Source organism: Bubalus bubalis, chromosome X, assembly GCF_019923935.1.
Source record: "Bubalus bubalis isolate 160015118507 breed Murrah chromosome X, NDDB_SH_1, whole genome shotgun sequence".
In the NCBI taxonomy this organism is placed as follows: domain Eukaryota; kingdom Metazoa; phylum Chordata; class Mammalia; order Artiodactyla; family Bovidae; genus Bubalus; species Bubalus bubalis.
The window spans coordinates 137,386,244-137,411,594 of NC_059181.1; the positions used below are offsets into that span (position 1 = coordinate 137,386,244).

The window sequence follows — 25,351 nt, forward strand, 5'->3', positions numbered from 1 at the left end:
AGGGCCTTCTAGGTACTGAAGGAAGGGGAATGATGGGATGCTGTGAGGGAGGCCCTGACCCCTGCATGGGTGCCCCCATCCAGTCCACAGCCAGGCTTCTGCCCCACAGCCAGACCCAGCCTCTCCGGCTGGGGCAGGAGGACTGCCTCCTTCCTCCACCAGCTCTGGGGCCCAGGCCTGTATGTGAGGGCAGAGACATGTGGGGACACTCCTTCAGGCATTTGCTCTGGGCTAGTGAGGACTCTTGTTCAGTTTAACTGGGCTGCGTGTGGCTCGGGGCAGGCCACCCTCTGTGGCTTCTTCCCACATACCACTCTGCACTCTCCTCCACACAAATGTGTGTTGTTGTCTGCACTCCACTCAATTCCCAGGGGAAGCTGGCACACAGGAACACCCAGAGCATCTCAACATGATAAAAGCGCCTCATGAAGCACTCCTCTGACCAGAAGGTCTCATCCAGAGGCCTCTTTGGGCTGGAGACCACCCTCCTGAGGGCTTGGGGCCCTCTGGGTGCAAATAAAGCTGTCTCTAACCTCCGTGGTCACAAAGTCTTTTCTTCGTGGACCCCTTCTCCAAAATCCCCAAGGAGTTTGTATGTTGAAACCATTTGAAGTAGTTAAAAAATGAGAAGTAAACACAGTTTTCTCTTTTCTCATGTCTGTTACCTAATCCCAACTACTGGAAAGCCTTCGATGCCTCCTTAAACTAACTCGAGTTCTAGTCTGTGCTGTGGAGACAAGAGAAGACTTTCCTGAATTCTGGCACTTCCTAGCCTCTCCAGGCTGAACACCTTCATTCAATTCTTGACATTGTTTCTCAACTTTATGGGCATGGAGCTATAACTTCATAATGGGGGCCAGGAGCTGAAAGGAGTGTTAAAACTGGGCCACCTCTTTTCCATGCAAATACTGAGTGCCAATTAAAGGCAGAGCTCTGACTGGCCATTAGGGAAAGTGCTCAAGCTGGTTAGGACCTTGGCAGCCGGGGAAGTAGGCACTGGCAGCAGTCAGTAGGCTCCGGGAGGGGGGACTTGAGCTCAGAGGCTGTTGGAGGTGATAAGAGGTTAACACTTAAGGTTTTTAAGGTTGAGGAAAACTCACCTAACAGAACCATTTTGAAGTGAACAATTCAGTGGCATCTCCTACATTCACAATGTTGAGTAACCATCACCAGGAGCTTTTTCGATTCCTCCAATGGAGTGTCTCTCTTGTTTCGTATCAGCTCCCTACCTCTCCCCTGCCCCGAATCTCAAGAAATGACTGGGTAGAGTGGCTGCTGGAAGCGCCATGAGGTTGAAGGTTGGGGAGGCAGTTCCCTCCTCTTCCCCACCTCCCCAACCACTACACCTTAACACACCAGTGTGGACTTCTGGATTTCTTTTTACCTTGCCTGTCTGGCTGAAGTAGTTAAAAAGCTCTTTACTGTTCATCCCCAAGCATTTGCCTGACCAAATTCCCCACAGATTCATTGTCTTCTTCCTCCCCTAGTGGGGATCCCACTGGGCAGCAGATGAAGGTGAGTCCCTGTAGGGTGTCAAGGGCAGAAATGATGAGCCAGTATCAGGGTTGCGCCTCGTGTAGAGCATCCCTCATTTTGTGCAAGTCTCCTCTCCTGGAAAACTCGAGGAATCAAATCCTCATTTAAATACACAGCAGAGTGGTATCCTGTAGTGAATTCTTTTGTAAAGCAGAAGATGCTGGTGATACATGTGGGTTGACAATGTGGATATTCCTCCATTGTCTTGGCTTAGCACGAGGCCCACGTCTCCTGAGACCCTGGAGAGTATAGTGCTGCTTCTTCATGTGTTCATTCACCCATGTGTTTATAGAGCACCTGTTAACTTTCAGGTACAGTTCTGGGTACTGGAGGTCAGACAGTGAACCCTTTGTCTCTCATCCATGTCCTTGGAGAACCAAGCCATCCAAACCTTCCAAGAGGCCTTTGGAAGAGCTCCTTCTTGGGCCAGATTACAGGCAGGCATGTGACTGATTTCCCTTTGACCCTTTGAGGAAAAGAATAATATGCAGCCTAGCCAAGGGAAAACAGACTAGTTTTTCGTCCTCTGTCGCAAAGAATGTGGGAGTTGGGGGTAGTTGTTGCAGTTTGGGTTGGGGCATTGGAGGAACTCTCAGGACTGCTTTTCCTTCCACCAATGAAAGGGTTAGTAGTTTACCACTTGAGGTCACTGAATCACAGGTTTTTGTTTTTCCTGCCAGAGACCTCGGCCATATGACCCCCTGTCGATGAGTGTTTTTTGTTTTCTCCCCTTTCATGTCCCTCAGCTGGTGACTTGGTTGTAGGAGATGGGCAGGGGTACAATGGGACCCTAGGAAATAGAGAAACTTCTATTGCCAGGGCCACCACTCACATTGAATACTTAAAAATATTTTTTTTAATCAAGGCAAGATTCATGTAAGATAAAATTAAAAGTGAACAGTTCAGTGGCATTTAGTGTGTTCACCATGTTGGACAACTACTACCTCTATCTAGCTCCAAAACATTTTCATCCCCCCCAGATGAAACCCCATACCCAGTGAGCGGTTGTTCTCTACCCCTAACCCCAGCCCCTGGCAACCGCCTGTCTGCTTTGTCTCTATGGATTTGCCCATTCTGGACATTTCGTATAAAAGGGAATCATACAATATGAGGCCTTTTGAGGCTCACTTCCTCCATGTAGCATCATATTTTCAAGGTCTATCCACTTAGTGGCATCTTTTTAATGGTGAATACTATCCCCTCATCTGGATAGATCACATTTTCTTTTATCCACTCATCAGTCAAGGGACATTTGGGTTGTGTCCACCTTTTGGCAACTGTACCTAGTGCTGCAGTGAACACACATGAGCAAATATTTGAATACAAGTTTTCAATTCTTTGGGGTATATACCTAGAAGCAGGATTGCTGGGCTTGAGGGTACTTTCTGAAGGCAAGGGTAAGAGAAAAGAACTCAAAGTTACAGGGAGGACAAGGGAAAATTAAGGAAAAGGACTCACTCTTCATCCTGACTGTACATGAAGACACGTGTGGAAATGCGCCTCGAAGCTGCCCTGTCAAGCAGACTTCGACGGTTCCTTTTGTGCACCACTCGTGGGCCAGTTCTGACTTTGGCATCTTTGTCTGTGCCAGTTGACTTCGGACTATCTCAAAAGGCACCTTCACCTGCAAATGAGAGAGAGCTGTTGTCAGTGAGGAGAATTAGATGAGTGCCTGGCGGCCTCTGAAGGCAGGTCCGAGAGAGGAGCCCCAGGAGTATGGTGAGCGAGGGCTGCTCTGCTGGAGGCCTCTGGTGACCACAGTCACTTTAATGCTTATGTGCCAGCACACAGGCTAAACAAGCCCTTGACTTTATAGTCTCGCCTTGTAGTAGTTTCTCCACGCTCTTACTTCCCCCATGGTGTTTATTATGCTCTTACTGTGCCAGGCACCTGGGCTTTGGAACTGGGGAGACAGTGATGAACAGGACAGATGTAGTCCCTGACTTTGGGGAACTTAACAGTCTCATTCCTTTATCTCCCAGGACACCTAGCGCAGGGCGAGGCACCACATATACTCACCTACCTGACAGATGCCTTTGGAAGAAATTACTTCCAACTCCCAAATGGCACAGGGTACAGAAGAGGAGATAAGCTGGCATCTGGGACCTCATGAGTTTTTCATGGAATACTCAAAAGATCTAATATATGTGATGAAGGATTTTCCACTCTGGCTCCTCTACCATTACTTTGAAAGCTTCTCTCTGACTGTCTTTTCCTCTCAGAAGAAACTCCTTATCTCCTAGGGGGTTGCCAAAAAAACAAACTTCTTTCAGTAGCTCACAACAGCTGATGGGCACTTTTGCTGATAGAATGTGTGACCCAAAGGGAAGGTATCCTGGAATGTGGTGGTGCCTTCCATCCAGGGACTTAGCTCTGCTCCTTTAAGAGTAGCTACCAACTTCCTCCTGGGATTTGCTTTTCAGGGGGCACCCTCACCCAACCTGTGCCCTTTGGACTCTCTCCTGTCCTGTTACTCAGGTGTCACTTGAGGGCAGGTGGCAACCATACACAGCTAAATCAGCTTGCCAACTGTACTACGTGGCACATTGGCAACCACTGGGCCATGTGCCCACAGATGATACAGTTGAATTTGTCATGGAATCCTGCTTTTTGTCCACATGGAGCCAAGAGGTGAAACAATTCATCTAGATGATGCTTAACTAGGAAACAGGGAGGCTAAGAGGTGGCCTGATGTCAGTTCTCAGATTGTGTAAGCAAAAGGTTGTTTGAAATGGTTTTTTAGGGAGAGGGAATTCGGCAGTCCAGTGGTTAGAACTTGGAGCTTAACCCAACTTAAGCCAGGGCCTGGGTTCAATTCCTGGTTGGGGAACTAAGATCCTGTAAGCCACGAACCCAAAAAAAGAAAAAGCGCTAAGTCCTAACCCCTTAGCCTCCTTGTTTCTTAGTTTCATCCATGTTGTAGGTCACATGTCTCAGCATTCAGTTCTCCTAATGGCTGATTACTATCCCATTGTGTTAACCTTCATTTTGTTTCTCACTTCATCAGTTGAATGACATTTGAGTTGTTTCCACTTTTTGGAGATTGTGAATAGAGCTGCTCTGGAACATTCATGTACAAGTTTTTGTTTCAATACCTGTTCTTAATTCTTTTGGGTATTGCTGTGGAAGCAATAGGTTTTCATGAGGATAAACTTGGTCATCCCCCCCCACCACCATTCCATGTTTTCAAAGACGAGACAGAAGGAATTATGCTTCCTTTATCTTCCTTTGAATTGGCAAGATCACGATTGGATATATGAACATTGTGACCAGCAGGGGACTGAAATCTTGGGATGGATCTAGGATTCTGCTTGCAGAGTAATGCCCTACATCATTTGAAGAAGGGGTCCCAGGCCTAAATGCTTTCAGACTGATGATGTTAGAGAGCAGGCAGGCTGGGCGGGGCCTGCTGAGCTGGATAACGCACATGTCGCCTCTCCCTCCAGCCAGCTGATGACATGCAGTAATGTGGGTACAGTGTTGCCAGATCTCTTGATTTTTTTTTCAAGAACGCTTGGAAATCTGAATTTTTAAGTGAAATCTCCCAACTTTAAAATGTTAGAAGGTAATTAAATTGCGGAGGTTTAAAACACTGGGCCAAAACCCAGGTGGTCAGTGGGCTAGATTTGGCTCTTGGCACTGGTTTGTAGCCTCTGATGGATAGCAGATCTCTCTGGGGTCGCTCCTGGCCCTTCTTGTGGTCCTTCCTTCCCATCGCCCATTCTCCTAATGCCAGATGAATATACTTTGCTTCTAGATTCCTCTTTTAGTCTACCCCCTATTCTCACTGCCCTTTCTTCTTTCATCAGATCACCTCTCAGATCTCCAGGGCCGAGCAGAGGGTGATCCTGGCGTCTCCTGGGACTTCTACAGCAGTTCTGTGTTGGGTAAGCTTTAAGCGGATGCTTCCCACCCTGGTCTATGTCTCAGATGTATGGGATCTGCTTTGGGGATCACTGATTCTTCTTAAAGACAGGAGTGACCCAATGGAGCCCTGCTTCACCTGCTAGTAGCATACAGACCCTTTCACCCCCCACTCCAGCCGTGCTTCTCCCAGACTCAGAACTTGGTGGCCAAAATCAAGAGATGCCATTGATTTGGACAAAGCCATCCGTCATTAGCCCTCTACCACTCCCCACCCTGGGTACTTTGTAAATTCTCTCTCTCCCAAGCTCCCTTTCTCCTCTGTTGCTTTGTCCTAACCCTGCTGGAGGCCCTCATGTGCACTGTCGCCTCTTCTGGTATTGCTCACACTCAAAAGGGACCCAGCCCCCCATCTGGTAGCTACCATCCCTCCCTACCCTCTCCCCAGGATGCACACAGAGTTTCTGAGAGAGCTGCCAGCTCCCGAGTCCTTAGCTTCGGCCTGAGCCTTCCTCTGTCAAAAGAGTAGTGAGCCTTTCTCTGTGGCTGTCATCCAGCACTCACCCAGATTGAGGAAGGTGCCCACTCCTAAGTTTGGGGGAAGCTGGAGCAGGAGAACAGGCCACACATGAATGTGCAGCTAGAAAAGGTCAGAGGCCTAGTCCCTGCCACTGGGTTTCTGGGGACCCATGCAGGCAGGCAGGCAGCTTTCAAAGCTGCGGTTTGAAGGGCAAGTATTTTCCTTTGCCTCTGACTGCTGATGGTGTCTTCAGGCTTCTGTCTCCAGCAGTTGGGCAGCACATCCTTCACACCTCCTTGCTTTTTTCCCAGTTGAAAGGTGGAGGAGTATAATGAATCTGTGGCCACTAAGCACTACCTCCCGGGTCTAGAACGTTCACATGCCCTCCCAAGGATGAGAGACATTTGACCCCAACCAGTGATCTGTATCTTGTTGGAGCATTTCTTTTCTGTGGTATCATGCATGTAGCTAAGTACTAATTCCCTATATGATGTCTTTCCAGAGGAAAAAGATGGGTTTGCCTGTGACCTCCTCCATAATCCTCCTGGGAGCTCTGATCAAGAAGGAGATGATGTGGAAGAGGATAATTTTATGTTTGAGCTCTCAGATAAGCCTCTTCTCCCTTGCTACAACCTCCAAGTGTCAGTGTCCCGCGGGTAAGTGTCTGAGTGGTCTATGGGGACCGAGTGCTAGGATCCTGGGACGGATGGAGTTCTCCTGCAGGAAGCTGAGACCTGGAGAACAAATGTTAGAGCACAGGAAGGAGAAAATATGACCAGCCCAGCCTGACTCTCCAGCCCAGATTAGATACGTTCAGAGTAGCTCTAGGTGCATTGACTATGTGTGTTTTCCAAAACCAAAATCTAGATTCACTCTGAAGAATTTTTGTGCTGTTTCTGGGTGTAACAGATAATCTGGGAGATATTTGGGCTGGTGAACTATTAGAATCTCTGAAACATTTTTGTGGTTTCTGGGGACAGCCAGACAGAATATTTGAAATTGAGATTCTTGGAAAAGCCAGGACATATGTTTGCCATAGCTGTGGGGCCACTGGAGTCCTTACATCATCCACAGGCTGGTTGCTCATTGCCTTAACGTTGGTGAGGTGATGGCATTGCTGCTGTCCTCTCAGATTACCACACATATTATAATGAGAATCACCCATTTTCAAAGACTAGAATATTTGTGGTACTTAGCATTAGAGTGGACCCAATGTCACCTTTATTTGATGATTCAGAAGAAAGCTCAGCAGTCTGCAGGGCCATGGCCGCGCTGGTTAGGAGGATACAGAATACACTGTCCTTTTGTTCCTGTGCTAGTGCTAAGTCGCTTCGGTTGTGTCTGACTCCGTGGAACCCTATGGACTGTAGCCCACCAGGCTCCTCTGTCCATGGAATTCTCCAGGCAAGAATACTGGAGTGGGTTGTCCATGCCCTCCTCCAGGGATCTTGGCCTCTATCATTAAGTGTCCTCTTCTTGGTGTCTTCACATATTTCAAAACCTTTGCAAACACTTTTAAGTATACTTTTTCTTTGAGATCTGTTTTTGAAATATCAGACCCTGTGTTTTTTTAAGTGAAAGCACATGGAGTGCACATAATGGGGGGCGGTGGACAATGAATTAGGAACCCTTTGAGGGAGCCCCTCACTTGGCGACTGTAACCACTAGACCACAGTTTCTTTGCATGCCTTCCCCCCTGGCTGATAAGAATAAAAATAGCCTCTGTGATGACACTAGTAGGGATCAAGTTTCAGGGGCTTTTGGTCCTTATTCTTCTGGGCACACGCTGATCCCCGAGGGCGGGGCTGCGCCTCTGGGATATAGTATTGCACAGTTAATTAATTCCTCCAACATATTCAGCACCTCCTTCTCTGAAATAGGATCTTGGGCCCCAGGCGGTAAAAGGACCAGGGTAGCGTGCTTTAGGTGCAGACAGAACAGGGGCAACCAGGGGCTGAGCGTCAGTAAGCAAACTGGGTGGCAGGTGGGTATTTGGTTGAGAGCTTGGTCCCAGCAGAGCTGCTTTTCTTGATGCTACATTCTCGGGCACTGCTTCTGAATCTGCCCTTCCACACAAATTGTGGCGTCGTGTAAGAATTTGTGGTCTTCAAAGGGGGGTCGGGTGTTATATACTGATGACTCTGAGGCCCTGTGGGCTTCAGAAGTGCCTACTGACTCATCAAAGCAAGACTGAATTCTGATCAGCACTGTCAATGTTCTGAGGCGGTTTTCCTCCATTCTTTGAAAGCGATGTCCAAGGATCTGGCATCTGAACCCCCTTTCTCTTAACCCAGAACACCCCATTCCCTGCTTGTGTGAGATGATAGAGGTCACTGTCATTCGGAAGAAATGCTGCCTTTTAAGATGAGGACTGTGGGTCTGGGGAGAATTTTTAGGTGTGTACAGAACATTCAATTCCAGAATCACGTCTTAAACAGTTGCACCAGGTCAAACCCAGAATGCTGGAATATAGCTCTGGCCTTCAAAGACTCTCCAGTCTGGTATAGGGCACAGACAAGTATACCATGAACTCTAATAAAAGACCACATTCCTAAGCAGATTTATTATTGTTAATCATACAACAGTTCAGAAAGGTGTCAAGGGAAAAATATAAGTTCCAGTCCACCCCCAAGTTCCCCTTCTTGGACCACAGAGAGAACCACAGTTTGCATTTCTTTTATATTCTTCCAAAATGGGCTCTGTTACCGGGTTATAATAGGGGTACAAACCAAGTGCCAGGAGACTGTGGGAGATGGGACAAATGACTGGTTACATCAGAGAAAGGCTTCACGGGTGGCAGGATGTCTGCACTGGGCTGCCGAGGAGACAAGGATGGAGGGTATGGCATGAGCAAAGGCACTGAGACTTTCAAGTTCAGAAAACAGGGCTGTCCTGCATTAAATGGCTGGTACTTGGTGGGGTGGGGGTATACAGCCTGTGTGTGCGCGTCTGTGTGTGAGTAAGAGAGAGAGATTGGAGATAAGGCCAAAGGGATTGAGTGAGGTTTGTTTGGAAGGTCTTGCATAATAATCATGCTAAAGAGTTTGAAGGGTTTTTTGCTGGAGATACTAGGGATCTATTAAAAGTGGTTTAGTGACCCAGTGAAAAGGTCTGATTTTCTTTTTAGAAAACGAAGAGTAACTGAGGATCCAGTGAGGGTGGGTGGGGGTGTGGAAGAGTGACTCTTGGCAGAGGGAAACCAGTTAGAAGGCTGATGCAATATAGTCCAGGCTAAAAGTGGCAAAGGCTGGAAGTGGGACAGTGGAATGGCGGATGGCGAGGAAAGACAGCCTTGGAAACAGGGACCACTAACATGGGGATGCAGCATTTCTTCCTGGTTTAGTCAAAGCTAGCGTTTGGCCCTGGGCGGCCTCGCAGCCCCCCTCCCAGCTGTCCCCAGGCTGCCGCCCAGTCGGGTGTGCTCAGCAAAGTCAGACTAGCTGTAGCTGTAACGTGAGCTGCAGCCCTGCAGAAACGATGGTGCTGCCGCTGGAGAAAAAACTTGTCTAATGCATTCCAGAGCCAAAGAGAAATGCCTTTTGGATTACCCGCAGTTTAGGCCTTTCTCCACGGCTCCCCCTCTGCTGGGGAAGATCTTGGAGAAGAAGGAGGCAGGGGAAGCAGGGGTGAGACAAGCAAAGGGAAACCAGACAGGCTGGCAGGGCTTGCTGGGGGGCAGAACTGGTCCCCACAGAGGGTAAATTCCAGGTCACCTGGGCTGCGAAGGCTGGGACGCCTGCTCAGGGTTTATGGTTCTGGAAGGCCCACTTCACCCCTATTCCCACTTTTTGGAAGGGGTCAGTCATGGGTTGAGTGCTTGCCATTGAGCTAAAAGCCCGGGGCCTGCCAGCGTAGGGGACAGGAGAAAATTGTCACCTCTGCGACACCCAAGCAGTCAGGGGCTTAGCAGAGGGGTAGCCAGGCCAGCGCCCAGTGCCCGCCCCCCACCCTGTCCCTTCTGCCCCCTCCCTTAACTCTCATTCTTGCCTTTTCCAGGCCCTGCAACTGGTTTCTCTTTACCGACGTCCTGAAGAGGCTGAAGCTTTCCTCGAGGATCTTTCAGGCTCGGTTCCCGCACTTTGAAATCGCCACCTTGCCCAAGGCTGAGTTCTACCGGCAAGTGGCCTCCAGTCAGCTGCTGACCCCTGCCGAGAGGCCTGGAGGCATGGATGGCACCTCTGCCCCAGGCTCCTCTGAGACTGTGGAGCTGGTGCGGTACGAGGTGGAGCTGCTTCGGCTCCTAGGGTCCGAGGTAGAGTTCCAGCCTTGGAACAGTTGACCGGGAAAACAGCCCCTCCCTTTTCTTCTTTCTCCTCCCAAGTTCACCCCTCCCCCACCTCCCATGTTTTTCCCCCACCGAGCACCAGACTGCAGAAAGAGGCAATAATATGGACCAACAAGAAGCCGCCTTATCGATGCCAGCATTAGTGACTGGATTTTTTTTTTTTTTTTTTTTTTTGGTTACAGTTAGTTCTCATCTCCCTGTCATCGTCATTGTTGTTGTGGTTGGTGATGGGGGTGGAAAGTTGAACTCCACGTCTGAGGACAAGAGGTCCCAGGGGTGGTGGGAGGTGGCGCCAGGGTCCCTTGGACTGGCCTTCTTGTGTGTGACCAAGACCAAACCCGGGGCCCTGGGTGGCCACGGCCTGTCCGGAAGAGAAATGAGAAAAGCCCAAATCTCTGAGCGCCCCCTCCGTTCCCCTGTGTTCTTTTGTCTTCCATAGTATTTATTTTATTAGTATTTAATTTGTATTGTTTCATTGGTTTCTGATAAGTCTGTATCACTGTGACGATTTGAGACAACTTGTTGTATTGAGGGACTTTCTTCACCTCCTTTCTTTGTCTTTCTTGATCAAGCTCTGAAGCTGTTTCCTCCCTCTGAAAAAGTTACTCCCAGGTTTTTTTCCACCACTGGGGAGGAGGCAGGGAAGGGTGGGGGCCATTGACTTGTAAAAGTAATGAAGGTGGTTGGTGCTGGCCCAGGCCTGGGGGGTTGGGGGTGAATCCTGAGGCTTTGGTGCTCACCCCTCCCCCAATCCCACCCCCGACCCTGGTTCACCCCCCCTGCCCTTTGCAGCAGCCCTGCTGTTTGGAGATGCTTGTTTACTGGGGGAGGGGAGGATTGTGGGAGTAAGGGGTTATTAATAAGTTACTCTAATGGAGAGTTGAGAATGGGTCTTGAAGGATAAGGTCGCCTCCTCTTACCGTCCTCACTGCCCTCAGAGTGCACAATATAGGTTTGTTCCCACAGTTTCTTCCCCTGCACCCCTGGCCACCCTACCCCACCCGGGCCTTGCCCTCCCTGGATACTGAGCCTCTCAGCTCCCTCTTACCCTTGTCCCCATTCTCCTCCTTGCCTTTGAAGCATCCCTTTCTCTTCTCTCTGTCCTCAGCTCCTTCTCCCTCTGCCCCCCCCCTCCACCCAATTCTCCTTTGGAATTTCCAGAGGGCTCTGGGATTTCCTGCCAGATGTTGAACCCAGGCCTCAGCTGTTTCCTAGGTGAGGGCAGGAGACTGGTCTCCTGCGGCCCGGCCCTACCAGGTCTCCCTCTCAGCACTGGGTTTGTTGGTGGAGAGAGAGAAGGAGGGGTTTGGGCTGCTTCCTTGCCCCAGCCCCCTCTGTGGCATTGTCTTTCCCACTCTTGTTCTTATTTTTCTACCAATTGCTATTTTTCCGAACAATCCTTGTAGAGAGTATGTACCATCCAAAAGCAGGAGGGCCTCCCTACGGCCGGCTCTGGTTGGAGATGGTACAGTTTTATTGTACAGGTGCTAAAACAACAACAACAAAAGAAGAAAATGGAAAAAAAAAAAAAGACAAAAAAAAGGCAAAAAAAAAAAGCCAGTTTGAGGATGGGACAATCTGTTCTCCGGAGACTCCTGACCCTCGCAGGAGGATTGTTGGTTATTTTCTTTGTATTGTGTTTGTTCTTTGTTCCCAGGGGGAAGTTCTAGGCCCCCTTCTGTAGGACTGCTACCCACCTCCACCATACTGCCCAGTTGGTTTTGAACAGTTGTTCTCCCTTTTTAAAAAAAAAAAAAAAATATATATATATATATATAAAGTTGAGGGGTTTTTTGGGTTTAATTTTCTGGTTTTGTTGGGGTTCATGGTATTGTGTGGTTTATTTTATGTTTGCCTTTACTTTTTTGCATTTGGGTGTGTATTTTGGCTGCCCTTTATGTTTCATTTTAAGCAACTGGCTGTGGAGTCAAAAACACTTGCATACTGAAAAACCTGTGTCAGGGCTTCTGTCTCCTGTCTCTTTTCTCTGCTCTCCGTATTGGCTTTTCTGTAGTTAAAAAAAAGGTGGGTATCCTTATGAAGTCAGTGAGGGAAGCCCTCACCCTGCTTTGCAGTTTGGGGTCCTTATCAGCACAGCAACTGAGAGCAGGTAGAGTGACCAGTGAGGATTTGGGTCACCTTGGCAAGATTTGGAAAGAAAAGGAAAGGCAGGTACAAATCCTGGGGAGAAGTGAGTACCTGCATCAGTTTGGTAGGCTGCGTAGTGGTGCCCCTGCACATGTGCACACACTGCTCAATCCCCAGAGGAGTATGGTCAGAGGGAGGGGCCCTCTTTGAGGTGGCTGTGAGGGATGATCCTCTTTAACTCAAGGAAATCACCTGCCTGCCAGCACTGTTTCCTGCCCTGTGTGAGCAGCAAACTTCATGGTCTTGTCACTCACTGCCCTCACTGTCTTGCCGGTGTCCCCTCTGGCCCCCTACATTGTGCAGATCTTCCATGGTTCTGCTTTCCTAAGACCCACCAGCTTTGGAGGCAAGATGCCCATCCTAGACTTTACACCTTTTCTCCCTTCTGAAAACCAGCAGTAGAAAGTATGATTGTGACTTGTGACTGCTGGCTCCAGAATGAGCCTGTTACTGTTTGAAGGGAAGGGGATGTCTGTAGGTCTGGGATGAGGCCCTTGTAAGCTATGCTCTTGGGATCTCTCACTGTGGCTGCCATGTCTGGAGAGCCATGTCATGTACCAGCCAGGGGGTCTGTCTGTCTGGCCAACAGGAATCCAGCCATCCTGCCCCAGGAGTGACCCCTGAGTTGCTCAGATGGAGGAGCAGCATTAATCCTCCCAATTGGCTTTCATTCCCCACCTCCTGATCCTGAGGCCTCGAGGCTTCCCAAACAACACCTGAGGCCACGTGGTGAATGCGAGGATCCAGCTAAGCCCAGGATGCTTTGGGAGCTCAGCTGGATGGGCAAGGGCACAGAGGTGGTCGGAAGTAATGCCTAATTGACAAGTAGGAAAATGGGAATTGGGGTGGCAGGGAGGAACCCTTGAACTAAGGGGACATCTGAGCACAGGCTTGGAGACAAAGAAGAAGGGTAGTACGTGCAGGAAACTACAACTCACTTCAGTCTCACTGCAGCTGGAAGGTACAGGTGGGGAAGGACAGTGTAGGAGCCCTGCCAGCCATGCCAAGGAGTATGGCTTTGACTTTTGCCTGAGGTGATGGGGAACCATGAGAACTCTAAACCAGGTAGTGACAGAGGTTTTTCCTTTTTCTTTTAATACATTGGTAAAATATGTTGGAGGTAGGACAGGCAGAGGGAGGGGAAAAGGTGATTGCCTGATTCAGAACAAAGGATGAAGGGAGAGCCTTAGGGGTATAAGGATTTCCACTTAGAGCAGGATGGAGATGCAGTGGGCAAAGTCAGAATGATCGCAAAGGAATAGGTGATGGTCCTTTGCGACTCCTGGACAGCCCTGGGCGTTTGAGTGTGTGGGCTTGCACACACCCCTTTATTTCTCTGGAGAAAGGAAGTGAGTTGAAAGCCACACCAAACAGCAGTTTCTTATTTCCTTGCTTTTGGGCTCCCTTCTCCACACCTTTCCTGGAGCCTTCTCACTGCTCTTCTTCCAGAGTGGGAAGACCAAAAATGGAGGAATGGGGGGTGAATCCCATAAAGCAGGAGGTGAGTTTGCATTCCCGGGTTCGGACTGGGGAGAGGACGATCACCTCTTATTAAATGATCTAATCCTTTTCAGTGCGGTCTCAGGGAAAGAGCTAGCCCGTCACTTCCAACCTAGGCTGATAGCGGGTGAGAGAGAACCTAGTATTTCGAGCCTTCATTATTCCATCTGCCAAATGGGGCCCAATTTACCGCCAATGGAAGAGAAACATACTGAGTAACCATGGCTGTTTAGCTGAAGTTAGTTCCTCCGACATGCCGAGGTCGCAAGCCTACAGTTGATGGTCTTACCAGAGTGCTTCTCTTTAAGGTGCTGGGTTAAGAGGGAGGCTCTCCGAGTCTCCATACTCCGAGAAAGGACGATCCGCTTTCACTGCAGCCCTATTTGGGTTGGGGGAGGGCGGCGAATTGGGCAGCAAACTCCTGCCCCTTGCATACTTTAACCCACGACGGGGAAGACTGCTGGGCATTTTATTGTGTCCCACCCCTGCTCTGGTGGCTCAGACGGTAAAGCGTCTGCCTACAATGCGGGAGACCCTGGTTCAATCCCTGGGTCGGGAAGATCTGGAGAAGGAAATGGCAACCCACTCCAGTATTCTTGCCTGGAAAATCCCATGGGCGGAGGAGCCTGGTCGGCTACAGTCCATGGGGTCACAAAGAGTCGGACACGACTGAGCGACTTCACGTTCACGTTCACGTTCCCTGCTATGACAAGTGCGTGTGTGTGTTTAGGGAGGACGGAGTCCGCCCCAAGGGCAGTCTGCTTAGCAGCCAGCGGGAGGCGCCAAGTGCTCGGGCCTTCTGGACCCCGCCATGGGGCGGGGCGGGGCGGGTTCCACGTGTTCCCCTGGACCACGGGTTTCCCCGGCGAGGCGGACTGGCAAACCGCAGCGTTGGGCAACCAGGCTCGGATGCCTCCCGGGCCGCGCGCTGGCCCCCCCGTAGCTCAGGGTCTCGCCACGGGCGGTTGGGGCCCTCCGCGGGCAGAAGGCTGTCGCGGGCGCCTCAACTGCTCTCCGATTTCAAGGTTGAAAGCGGCGCTGCGTGCATCTGTAGCTAAAGGCAGGCTGCGGTGGGAGGTGGGCCAGGCCGGGAGCCCTGCGGCTGGTGGCTGCGGCCCGGGCTCACTCCCGCCACCCGGGAGAGAGTGCAGGCCGGCAACCGAGGCCAGGCCCGCCGCGTGCTCACCTGCTGGTCCCGGAGGCTACGGGTAGGGGGCGACGGGGGCGGGGCCAGGGCGCGACCGGCCAATGGGGAGAGGCTATTCGACTGTTAAATTCTCCCTGGAAAGTGGAGGGGGAGGGGGCTGGGGGGAAAGTTCCAAGCTCCCGAGAAATGGAAGGCCTGCTTGGGAACCAGAGCCGCCCAGGGACAGTTTGGGGTGCAGAGTCAGGATAGAGGGACAGGAAGATGCCGGCTGCGGCCGCATCCGCCGGGAGCGGCAGGCCCCGCCCTGACCGCCTCTCCCTTCCCGGGCTCCGCTGGGCCACACGCCCGCCTGCGCCGGCTCCATAGCGCCACCTGCTGGACTCCGGCCGCACGCCTGGCGTGCCGAGGCCGAGGCTCTCAAAGGAGCGACCGCGTTGGCCTCCCTGGCCTGGGAGCGGCTGGGGAATGAGTTCACTCACCTCGGATCCAGCGGCTTTGGAGCCGGAGGCAACCGCCTCTTTAAAAATACATGATGGGGTCAGAGGAACGACGATCGTGAGAATCACTTCTTGTTCTGTCCCTCCTACCGGGCCTGACATTTCCACCACTCAAGTGACATTTCCACCCAGGTATAAGGAAATAGCGATGAGTCTGTCCCAGGAAGGAGGCAGCAGCAAAGGGCAGGAGTTCAGAGCCGCCCCGGGCACCTAGTGACAGCAAGGCACTGCTGGAAGCAGCCTTGGGCTCCTGTTGTCCTGGGGTGGCCGCAGACATGGGCAAGGGAGGCAGCTGCCTGCCATGCTCTATGAGGGGTCTAAAGCCGTGGTAGGCCCCGTGTGGGTGTCCTTTCCCGGCCTCTCTGGCCTGCCTTAGTATAGCACCGGAATCTCATGATTAGAAACAGGACCCATTCATTCTTTTAATAAACATTTATTGAGCACCTACTGTGTGCCAGGCACTGTGCTAGGCGCTGGGGATACATCAGTGACTAACACACAGTCCCTGTCCTTGAGGAGCTCACAGTCTATTGGAGGGGAAACATACATAAACACATAGCTAAGGCGCTACCATGTGCTAAGTGCTACAATAAGAGGTATATACAAAGTGCTGTGGGAGCTCAGAGGAGGGAGTAATGCATCAGCTGTTGGGGGTGAGGAGCCAGTCTCTTGACTCCATCAAACTATTGCAAAGGCAGGGTGCTGTTGCTACACGACCCTGGTTGAAATGAACCTATCTCCTGAGGCTCTCCTCTAGCCCTCTCCCATAACTACATCAGCACAGGTTAGTTTATCAGCTTAGCTAATTTAACACTTTGAGTAGGAAAGAAACTGGACAGGGAAGTTTCTTGAGAGGCAGGGGATGTTCAAAGTAGTAACAACTCTTGGGTGCTAAGGCCAGGGGTAGGGTGGGGGTACCATGAGGGCACTGAGCCAGGGAGGGCCGGCCCTGGGCAGTGGAGCACCCGGGGTGAGTGTCTGTGCAGAGGGGAGGTCGGAGGTCACCTACCTCACTTTGGTCCCTCTCTCTCCCCAGCTCAATCAGTAACCGTCCGTTGACGCTCACTAGATGCTTCGTAGTGTGCCCTGCTACGGGCGACAGTCCCACTCCCCTCAGAAGGTAACACACTAACTGGGGAGACTACATAAGTCCAGGCCATTGAAGATTTAAGTAACAGTCTGTCATTATTATAGAGGCGATGTCACAGGCTGCTCACAGTCAGTTAGCAAAGAATGGCACTTGCAACATATTTCGAATGAACTCACTTAGGGTAGGCTGGTCTGGGGAGGCAGCATCTATGAACTGAGCCTTGAAGGATGGGTATAATTTGATGAGTACTAGCGGGGTGGGACGGAGAAGGCAATGGCACCCCACTCCAGTACTCTTGCCTGGAAAATCCCATGGATGGAGGAGCCTGGTAGGCTGCAGTCCATGGGGTCGCATAGGCATAATTGGACATGACTGAAGTGACTTAGCAGCAGCAGCGGGGTGGGAAGAGCACTGTGGTTGAGCAGAAGCAAGAAAAGTAAAAGTACAGAGGGAGGCAACTCCAACAGAGGCACGAGCAAAGGTTAGCGAATCCATCTGTTTGGAGCAATACAAGGGGTCAGGGGAGCAGTGGGAGGTGAACGGGGAAGTAGGCTAGGATGTGATGGTGAAGTGCAAAATACTCCTGGAACAACTGCCCTGAGCCATCAAGTGCTCCCAAATCCCTCCTCCAGGACCCCTGGATTGCCTTGTGAGTCAGACAATAAAGGGTTAATGCCCAGCCGCTAAGAACAGATTGGAGGTTAAGGATTTTGAGTATTACTCCCATTTGTAGGCAGTGAGAAGCCCCAGGAGACTTTTTGGCAGAGGAAGAATAGAGCTGGTGCCCTGGCAGGTTGGAGGGGGTGACTCAGATCACACTGGGGGACTGCTGATATGTCCAGGGAAGGGGATAAGCTCTGGGGGAGGCTGAACAAGGCTGGAGGCTTTCTGCAAGTGTGGAACAATGGCTGGATTGGAGAGACGTGGCAAACCACACCGGACTTGAGGCAACAAGGAAGGGGCAGGGTCAAGTGAATGCAGCCAGCAGATGGCTCTGAAATGTCAAGCTTAGAAGGTCAGGACAATAACAGAAATAGGCAAGTCATGACAGCCTTTTTGTCTGGAATGGTTTTGTGTGTTGGAAGACTTCCAAAAATCTATTTTTGATAGAGGGACAATCTTTGAGGGTCTGACAATCATCTAGGTAGAACTATCCAGGAGAAATGTGAGCCAGAAGCTGAGAAGAGTAGGGGCTGGGCCTCTAGATTCCATACCCAACCCGAAGAGCCTCACTGGAGCCAGGAGGATGGCTGAGGCTCGTGGGGTGCCCAGAGTGAATGTAGATGTGGGGCTAGCAAGGGCACAGAGAGGGTGACAGAGGAAGGGGAAGTAGTGTCATGTGCTGTGAGGACTTACAAGGGGCCAAGAACTATGAAGAAGAAATTTGACATCATCTCCAGGGTATCAGTGACTTCAGATGAAGAGTTCTATGGGGTTCAGGTGAGGGGGCAGGGCCCCTCCTAACCCATGTGGCACCTTTGTGTAAAGTTGTTTTCAAAGGTGACCCTTTCTCAAGATGTTTTGCTCTCCACCATCAGGAAGCTGTCATCATAAGCTGATTTTATTAGAAAAAGGAACATTAATGCCAAGTGCTGGAGACATGTAAGAAATATACCCGCACAACCATACATGGTTCCCTCCCAGGGTGGAGAAGGGGGAGAACAAGAGGTGACAGAGCATGATAATGGGCTTGGCAGTGACCAGAAGGAGAGAAAGAGAAGGGCAACCAGGGGAGGTAGTGAGGTCAAGTGGCTGGTTTTGTGTCAAGGACACAGCAAGGGTCCTGATGCACCAATTCACAGTAACCACATTTACCAGATCCTATCACTGTTTCCGAGGCTGACATAGTAGAGCTTGCTCCCAAACCTGGCAGGAGAGACAAAGGCAAATTCACAGAAGAGAGAGCGGAGGGCATCAAGGCCCCCTGCCGAGGGGTGGACTTTAAGAGATAACTGGCTGACCCCCTTCTCAGAAAGAGGAAAGGTGGAAGGAAGGCATGCGGAAGGACAGAAAGGACAGGAGCTCACAGGTTCAGGCCCCATCTTCATGGAGGAGGTGTCAGGGTGAAGTGAGAAGGCTGGCCATCAAGGACCTCGGCCCACTGGAGGAGGTCTACTGCAGCCATAGAGGGAGTGGGTGCGTGGGCAGACCTGTGAGGGGAATAGAAAGCAGGCTGACCAGCAAGGAGGCATGAGCAGGGACGGAAGCAGACCCCGAGCATGTGGTTACCCAACGTCCCCTGCATCGCCTGCCAGCAGTGGATGGCAGGGGCGAAATTAACCAAGATGGAAGCCAGGATTTGGGATGCAGAGCAGGGTGGCCGTGAAGGCTAGAATTACAGCCCAAGCCCTGGGTGCAAACATCGATTATTTAGTCCCCTTCCCCTGGGGACCTTGTGGCTGAGTCTGACCCTGGAGGGGCACAAAGCACTTGGGAGATTAAGGATCTGGCCTGCTAGCAAATGACTGGTGGGCAATGAGGCTGAGCCCAAGAAGACCTCGGTCTAGCCTGTGGGGCTGCTCCACAGGGCTGAATTCCTTCCCTCTCTTCAGGGTTTTATCCCACATGGCTTTCTCCTTGTCCCCTACAATTCCGTCTTCCCCAACAAACACACCCATCAAAACTCTCCTCCCCAGACCTACCCCAGCTCTGTGACATCTCTCCAGATTTGGGGGCTCAAACCTGTACCCCATAGTCTCAGAACAAATCTTGGCTTGTACAAAGGGAACTGGAGAATGCTTTCCCTCCAAACAAAAAATTCCCCATCTCTGTGGCTGACCTCCAGAGAGACACACACCCTTGAAGACCTCACAGCTACACCCCCGTCCTCACCAAAGACGACGCACAAGTACACAAAAATACATACAGAGATATTCACATATGGCATAGTAAATACTCTGCGGAGGGAAAGAAGATGGTGGAATACAGCCAGGTGAAAAGACTCTTCTCATGAAGCTCCTACCCCAGCCCTGGTTACAAACATCTCAGAAGGTTTGCCTCCATCAGGAAGTCAGCCCATTACCCCGACAAGAGCATATCCCCTAGTACTCTTAAAAGCCATGGTCTGACACCAGGGACGCTCCAACTGGGCCTGTCTTGGCCATGGTGACACCAAGCAGGGGTGGGGCATGGGGGTCTGTTGTATTGACACCCTGCTGAAATGTAAGGGCTGGTGTGCTACTTCAGTCAGTCTCTCTTAGAGGAAGTCCGTGTACAAATGCTGCTCAACTTTGCCTGGCAGTCACATTTCCCCCTGACCCCCTTCATTTACATGTCATGAGGCTCCATCTTAATGAGGGAAGTGGGGTTGAATGGGGAGATGGAGGCTGGGGTTGGGGATCTAGTCAGCAGGCTCCCAGGTGTGCTTACATTAGGCTCAGCCGTAAACAGGGACCCTGAGCTCGAGGAGAGCTCAAGTTCAGCCACTGGGGTCAGCCCAACAGTGGGGCGGCTGGGAGGAGACAAAGTCTGGTTTCCCAGAAGGCTCGGACTGTGGGAAGCCCTTGAAACTACCTGGGTTGGAAGTGGCTGAAGGTGAGCCTGCTCCCTCAGGAGTTCCCTGAGGGTCTCTTCAGAAACCAGCAGGCCCTCCATGGGGGCCCCAGTCATCATGCCCTGCACATAGGACGAGGGCCTCAGTGGCCCCTCCTTGACCCCAGGGGCTGTGGTGGCACCGGAAGTTCTGATGAAGGCCGCAATGACAGTCCCAGGGGCCTGAGAGCTGGGCCCCGCTGGGCCAGCTCCCATGACTGAGGGTGGTGCCGGATTGGTCGGACGGTTGGCCCCAGCCAGAAGCTGGGGGAGGCCACTGAGAATCAGTGGAGCCCCCGGTGCTGCCACCTGGTTCTCTTGGAAACTGGTGTTCAGGGGGAAGGAGGTTTGCAGAGTGAAGGTGTCCTTGAAGGTGGAAGCAGGTGGAACACTCTGGAGAACGAGCTGGGTTGAAGCAGTAGTACTGGCAGGAGGCCCGTTGGTCAGCACTGTGGTCAGCGGGATGGTCTGCAGGGTCAGGGCCGAGCCCGACCTCACGGGGGCCACTCCTAAGTGGATGTTGCTGGGCACGGCAGAAGTACTGAGGAGAAGCAGAAAGCACATTTGGTTCAGGGAGGAGGCGTGGAAGGAGGGCACTGGGGGAATGGAGCAGGTGTTTCAGCCACTATTTGTTGGGCCCTTAGCTTGGGTCAGGGATCATTTAAATGGTTCGCATGTGGGATTTCACTCCATCTTCTGATCAGCCCATGAGTTGAATAAGATTAACAATCTGATTTTCCTGCATGAGGAAGGAGGCACAGAGAGGTCATGTAACTTGCCCTAGACCACACAGCCAGCAACAGGGACACACCTAGGCCTTCTCTCCAGAGACTGTGCTCATCAGTGCTGCGGTGCACTGACATCCCCTTCAGAAGGGTGTCCCTGTGGCCTGCATCAGCACAGAAACAGGCACACACGCACAACCCAGGCGAAGGCCGAGCTTCTCAGGGAAAATTGGAGGGATCTCAGTGTGGACAAGTAGTAGCAAGAGCTTTCCTGGTGGGCTTGGTAGGGCCTGAGGAAGGCAGAATGGCACTTTCTCTGTTGCCCCTTTTCTGGAGTAGAGGAGACTTGTGGGGATGGGCCCAGGAGAGGAGGTTCTTGAGGAGCACCCTGGGGTAACAGGAGCAGCCCCAGCTGGCAACAGAAGATGCCCCAGGTCAAGGACTGGCTTGGCCATTTGTTATTTTGGTGTGTGACCTCAGTCAAGTGACCTTTCCCTCTTTTAAGCCACGAGTGTCCCACTGGATTCCCAGGGATGCTGTGAGGGTCCCAGGAGTCAGAGACAGAGCACAACTTTGCAAGAAGCTGAAAATGTCCCCATCCCTAGGGGAAGACTTGGAACAACCTGGGCGCCCTTACCTCACAGCTTTGGTGACTTTGGCCTGGCTCTCTGGTGGAGAGACAAGCATGGCGGAGGTAGTGGGGATCTCTTCGTCTATAGACAGTCCCAATTCCAGACTCGCAGATGGCTGGAGACCAACGTGCTGCACCTTCGGCTTTTCCCAGGAAGTGTCACCCTTGCCCTGCGGGGCAGCTCTGGACGAGACCCGGGAACTGGCTCTCCGGGAGCTGCCACCAGAGGAGGTGGAGGGAGCAGAGGCCTGAGGGGATGTGGCTGTGACCTCGCTTCTCTCATCCTCGTCTTCGATCACCACCAGGTCCTTGGGCATCTCCTTAAATTGGTACACCAGCCTCTGCCCTTCCACTTTGGCCAGGATGCCTCGTTGGTAGTAATATCTGGGTGAAGAGTAGGGAGTGTCAGGGACATAGTGCCCTCCAGGGCCGGTGGGGGGATGCAGATGGGCGCCCTGAGCAAGGGAAGGGGCACTTTGGACTTAGAAGGCTTTTATGAAGTTTCTGAGATCTCCCTCTGATGACTCGAAGGGTCCATGAAAGGGGATTTCCAATGCTGACCCTCATGCTGCTTTGGGGCAGAGGATGGGGTGAGTGAAGCATGGGAGGGGGTGGAAGATGGCGGTTCAGCCATCCCCCAGCCTGAGAGACCGACTGTGGGTAAGTCAGACCCATCTTCCTTGGTCCCTGGCTTGCAGAATGTGAAGGAAGCCCTTCTTGGGGATGGGGAGGCCCTGAAATTCTCTTTCCACTCTAAAAAGAGAAAAGGCTAGGACAGAAACACAAGAAGAAGAGCACTATCCCTCCCAGATAGGACCTGGGAAACGGGCTGGGGGGTAAGCAAACGGGAGAGTCACAGGAGACTTGCGGGGATGGGCCCAGGAATTCGTACCTCAGAAGAGTGTCTAGGTGACCCATGCAGGAGGAGCAAGGTACTTACTCATCACCCACACAGAGCCTGATCTTTCCAGGGAACGTTGGAGGCCCCTTAGTGAGGGGCTCCTGGGACAGAGGAAGAAGCTTGGGGACCCCTCCGGGCGGGGGCTCCTACCTGAGTGCCCGGCCCATCGTCTCATAGTTCATGTCAGGCTTGTTCTTCTGCTTCCCCCACAGTTTGGACACTGCCTTAGAATCCACCAGCTTGAAGATGCCTTTCTCTCGCTGGGTCCACTTGATGTACTTGGGGCAGGTGTTCCGGTCTTGCAGAAGTGCGAGGAGGAATTCCCACAGGTAGATGGTGCTGCCTGCAGAGCAGCAGGGTGGTGATAGGGTGCCCAGACCCCGCCCACCCCTGCCGGCTCCCTTCCCACCTCACCCGCCTCCCCGCTGTACCTTTGCCATCCTTCGATTTCTTCCGAATGGGGATGCTGAGGTCAGTGACAGGTGAGGTACTGCGGTTGCCCTTGGTCTTCCGGACTGAGGATGGGGGGAAGGTGGGAGTGAGCTGAGGCTACAGGGCAGGGCTCCCGAGACAGAGGGCCCAGGTGCTTACCAACTGAGGGGCACCCGGCGACAAGGAAGAGGCAGGTTGCCTCCGGGGCTGGAGGCCTAGGGTCACACTCCACAGGCATCGCACTCAGGTAGCTCCACCCACCCAAGGGCCCTCCCGAATTTCAGGCCCCAAACAATGAGGGGCCACGGAGTGCTTGCCAATGAGTCACCTATAGAAGCACAGAATCTGCCTTGCCTAATTTTTGAAACAAAATGGCATCTGAAGGCATGCCTGTTGTGCAGATAAGTGTGGCACCAGGCTTTGGTTGCCACACTGACACGGCAGTATCGACCAGCCATCATCTGAGTAAATCAATAACATGGGGCTTGGGAAAGCCCAAAGTCCTCTACCATATACAGTCTCGGCTCTGTAAGCTCCAAGAAGGAAGCTAAGAGCAGAGCGTGAGGCAGAGGCCCCCAGAGGGCAGGAACTGGCCAGGGGGCCAAGGTTGGTGTCTGAACACTCAGTGCAGGATTCAACCCACTGAGGTCATGGGCTTGCTAATAAGCATTTACATATCTGCTGGGCAGACAGGAGAGGCCTGGAAAATGTCAGGCTTTAGGCAAGCTACCTGACGAGGCCTGGCTTTCCAGAAGGGAGGACTTTCCATCTGTCTCTGCCACACCAGAGGGCTATGCTCTGAACATGTCTGTAAAGCATGGGACTCACCTCTAGCCGTGGTCTCCCTGAACCCTCTCCTACTGCCCAGCCCCTTGAGGAAACACACACACTCTCTCCCCCCCCTATCTTACTTCTCTTCTTGGATTTTCCAGTCTTCTTAGAGCTCTCTTCTCTGGGGACCTTCCCCTCCAGACAGTTCTCCTCTTGGTCACCAGTGTCACCAGCCCTGTTTAGGGCGTCGGGCTCAGAGACAGGAAACAGGTAGTTGGGCAGTGTCATGGCTGGAGCAGGGTCTGGTTCTGGAAGCATTTCGGAGGTGCTGACTGCAAGAAGAAAGGCCTGAGGTGGCGTGGGCGCAGGGCACGGTAGGAGTGTGGTCTCCCGTGCTCAAGAGAACAGTGGGTTCCTGGGGGGTGGGGGTGGGGGCGAAGCGTCATTCCCCACAGCCCCAGACACAGGACACACCTGAAAATGCCTCCTGTGTCTCACGGCACGAGGACAGGAAACATCTGCAGAGCTGTGGGCACGAGCTGGCCCCAATCACAGCATGCACATGTGCAGCCCGCCGCTGGTGGTGGGAAGCTCCAGGTGACACCCAGGGAAAGGGCCACCTTCATTTAGTCATCTACGCATTTTACAACCAGAAGGGCCCTTAGACCTCGTTTAGCCCTGATGAGGAGACTGAGACCCAGAGATGGCAGGGCATGTGCCCAGGGTCACACAGCAACTTGGTCACACATGCCTGGTATGTGAGGGTACTCAGTAAATATCTGTTGAATCCTGAGTGAAAATTAGTGCCAGAGGTGGGATGAGGAATTGGAACCTGCAGCTTCATGGCTTTTTTGCCACCCTGTATCCCAGCACCTCCTTCGAAGGTCAGTTGGAGCCAGGAATCTTCCTGTAGAGTCATGGCAGATGCTTGATGGGGGTATTTGCTGGGGGAAGAGCCTGCCTCAGGGGCCATCGCAGGAGGTAGGGGCCAACCTCCTAGAACAGGGAAGGGATGAGGAGGCTCCAGCCCGGTATATTTCTAACTAAGCCGCATCTGGCACAGATATCCTGGGAGCTCAGCGAGACAGCAGAGCGGCCTGATATTACCCTGGCCAATAGCATTCTGCCTTAAACAAGGAAGTTCTGACACGTGCTACACGTGGACGGACCTTGAGGACCTTATGTTAAGTAAAATAAGCCAGTCCCCCCAAAAAACAAATACTGTATACTTCAGCTCATCTGAGGCCCCAAGAAGAGTCAAATTCATTGAGATATAAAGTAGAGCGGTGGTGGCCAGGGGCTGCGGGGAAGGGGGAATGAGGAGTTAGTGTTTCATGGGAACAGACTTCAGGTTTTGCAAAATGCAGAGCTCTGGAGAGGATGATGGTGGCTGCACAACATAACAAATGTACTTAATACCACAGACCCGAACACTGAAGATGGTTAAGGTGGCTCATTTTATGTTATGTGTAGTTTGTTGTTCAGTCGCTCAGCCATGTCTGACTCTTTGTGACCCTATGGCTATATAGCTCACCAGGCTCCTCTGTCCATGGGATTCTCCAGGCAAGAATACTGGAGTGGGTTGCCATTTCCTCCTCCAGGGGATCTTCCTGACCCAGGGGTCAAAACCTGTGTCTCCTGCATTGGGAGACAGATTCTTTACCACCAAGCCACCAGGGAAGCCCTATGTGTATTTTACTGTAATTTAAAAATTGGAAAAAATAACCAGTCAACCTGGTTATTTTTATACATAGTTACAAAAAGTCACTCCAT

At 51.9% G+C, this 25,351-nt stretch overlaps 2 protein-coding genes across 11 annotated transcripts in view; one reads left to right on the forward strand and one right to left on the reverse strand.

Moving 5' to 3' along the window:
• The window catches only part of BCORL1 (BCL6 corepressor like 1), a 60,628-nt gene extending 48,643 nt beyond the window's left edge, over window positions 1-11,985 (forward strand). For all 6 annotated transcript variants that reach the window (XM_025275802.3, XM_006065656.4, XM_006065657.4 and 3 more), the window contains 3 exons: window positions 5,346-5,423; window positions 6,423-6,576; window positions 9,917-11,985. In XM_025275802.3, coding sequence (XP_025131587.1) covers window positions 5,346-5,423; window positions 6,423-6,576; window positions 9,917-10,199 — 515 coding nt within the window. In that variant the 3' untranslated portion in view covers window positions 10,200-11,985. The remainder of the gene's footprint in view (window positions 1-5,345; window positions 5,424-6,422; window positions 6,577-9,916) is intronic.
• A 6,145-nt stretch (window positions 11,986-18,130) lies between these two features.
• Window positions 18,131-25,351, reverse strand: part of ELF4 (E74 like ETS transcription factor 4) — a 37,437-nt gene continuing 30,216 nt past the window's right edge. For 3 of the 5 annotated variants that reach the window (XM_044937007.2, XM_006065660.4, XM_045164439.1), the window contains 5 exons: window positions 23,719-23,910; window positions 22,807-22,890; window positions 22,526-22,718; window positions 21,481-21,858; window positions 18,131-20,659 (listed from right to left, as the gene is read on the reverse strand). In XM_044937007.2, the coding sequence (XP_044792942.1) occupies window positions 19,855-20,659; window positions 21,481-21,858; window positions 22,526-22,718; window positions 22,807-22,890; window positions 23,719-23,910 (1,652 nt within the window). In that variant the 3' untranslated portion in view covers window positions 18,131-19,854. Of the gene's footprint in view, window positions 20,660-21,480; window positions 21,859-22,525; window positions 22,719-22,806; window positions 22,891-23,718; window positions 23,994-24,052; window positions 25,141-25,351 lie in introns of those variants that run through there. The other 2 variants (XM_025276587.3, XM_025276586.3) reach the window with 2 other exon arrangements.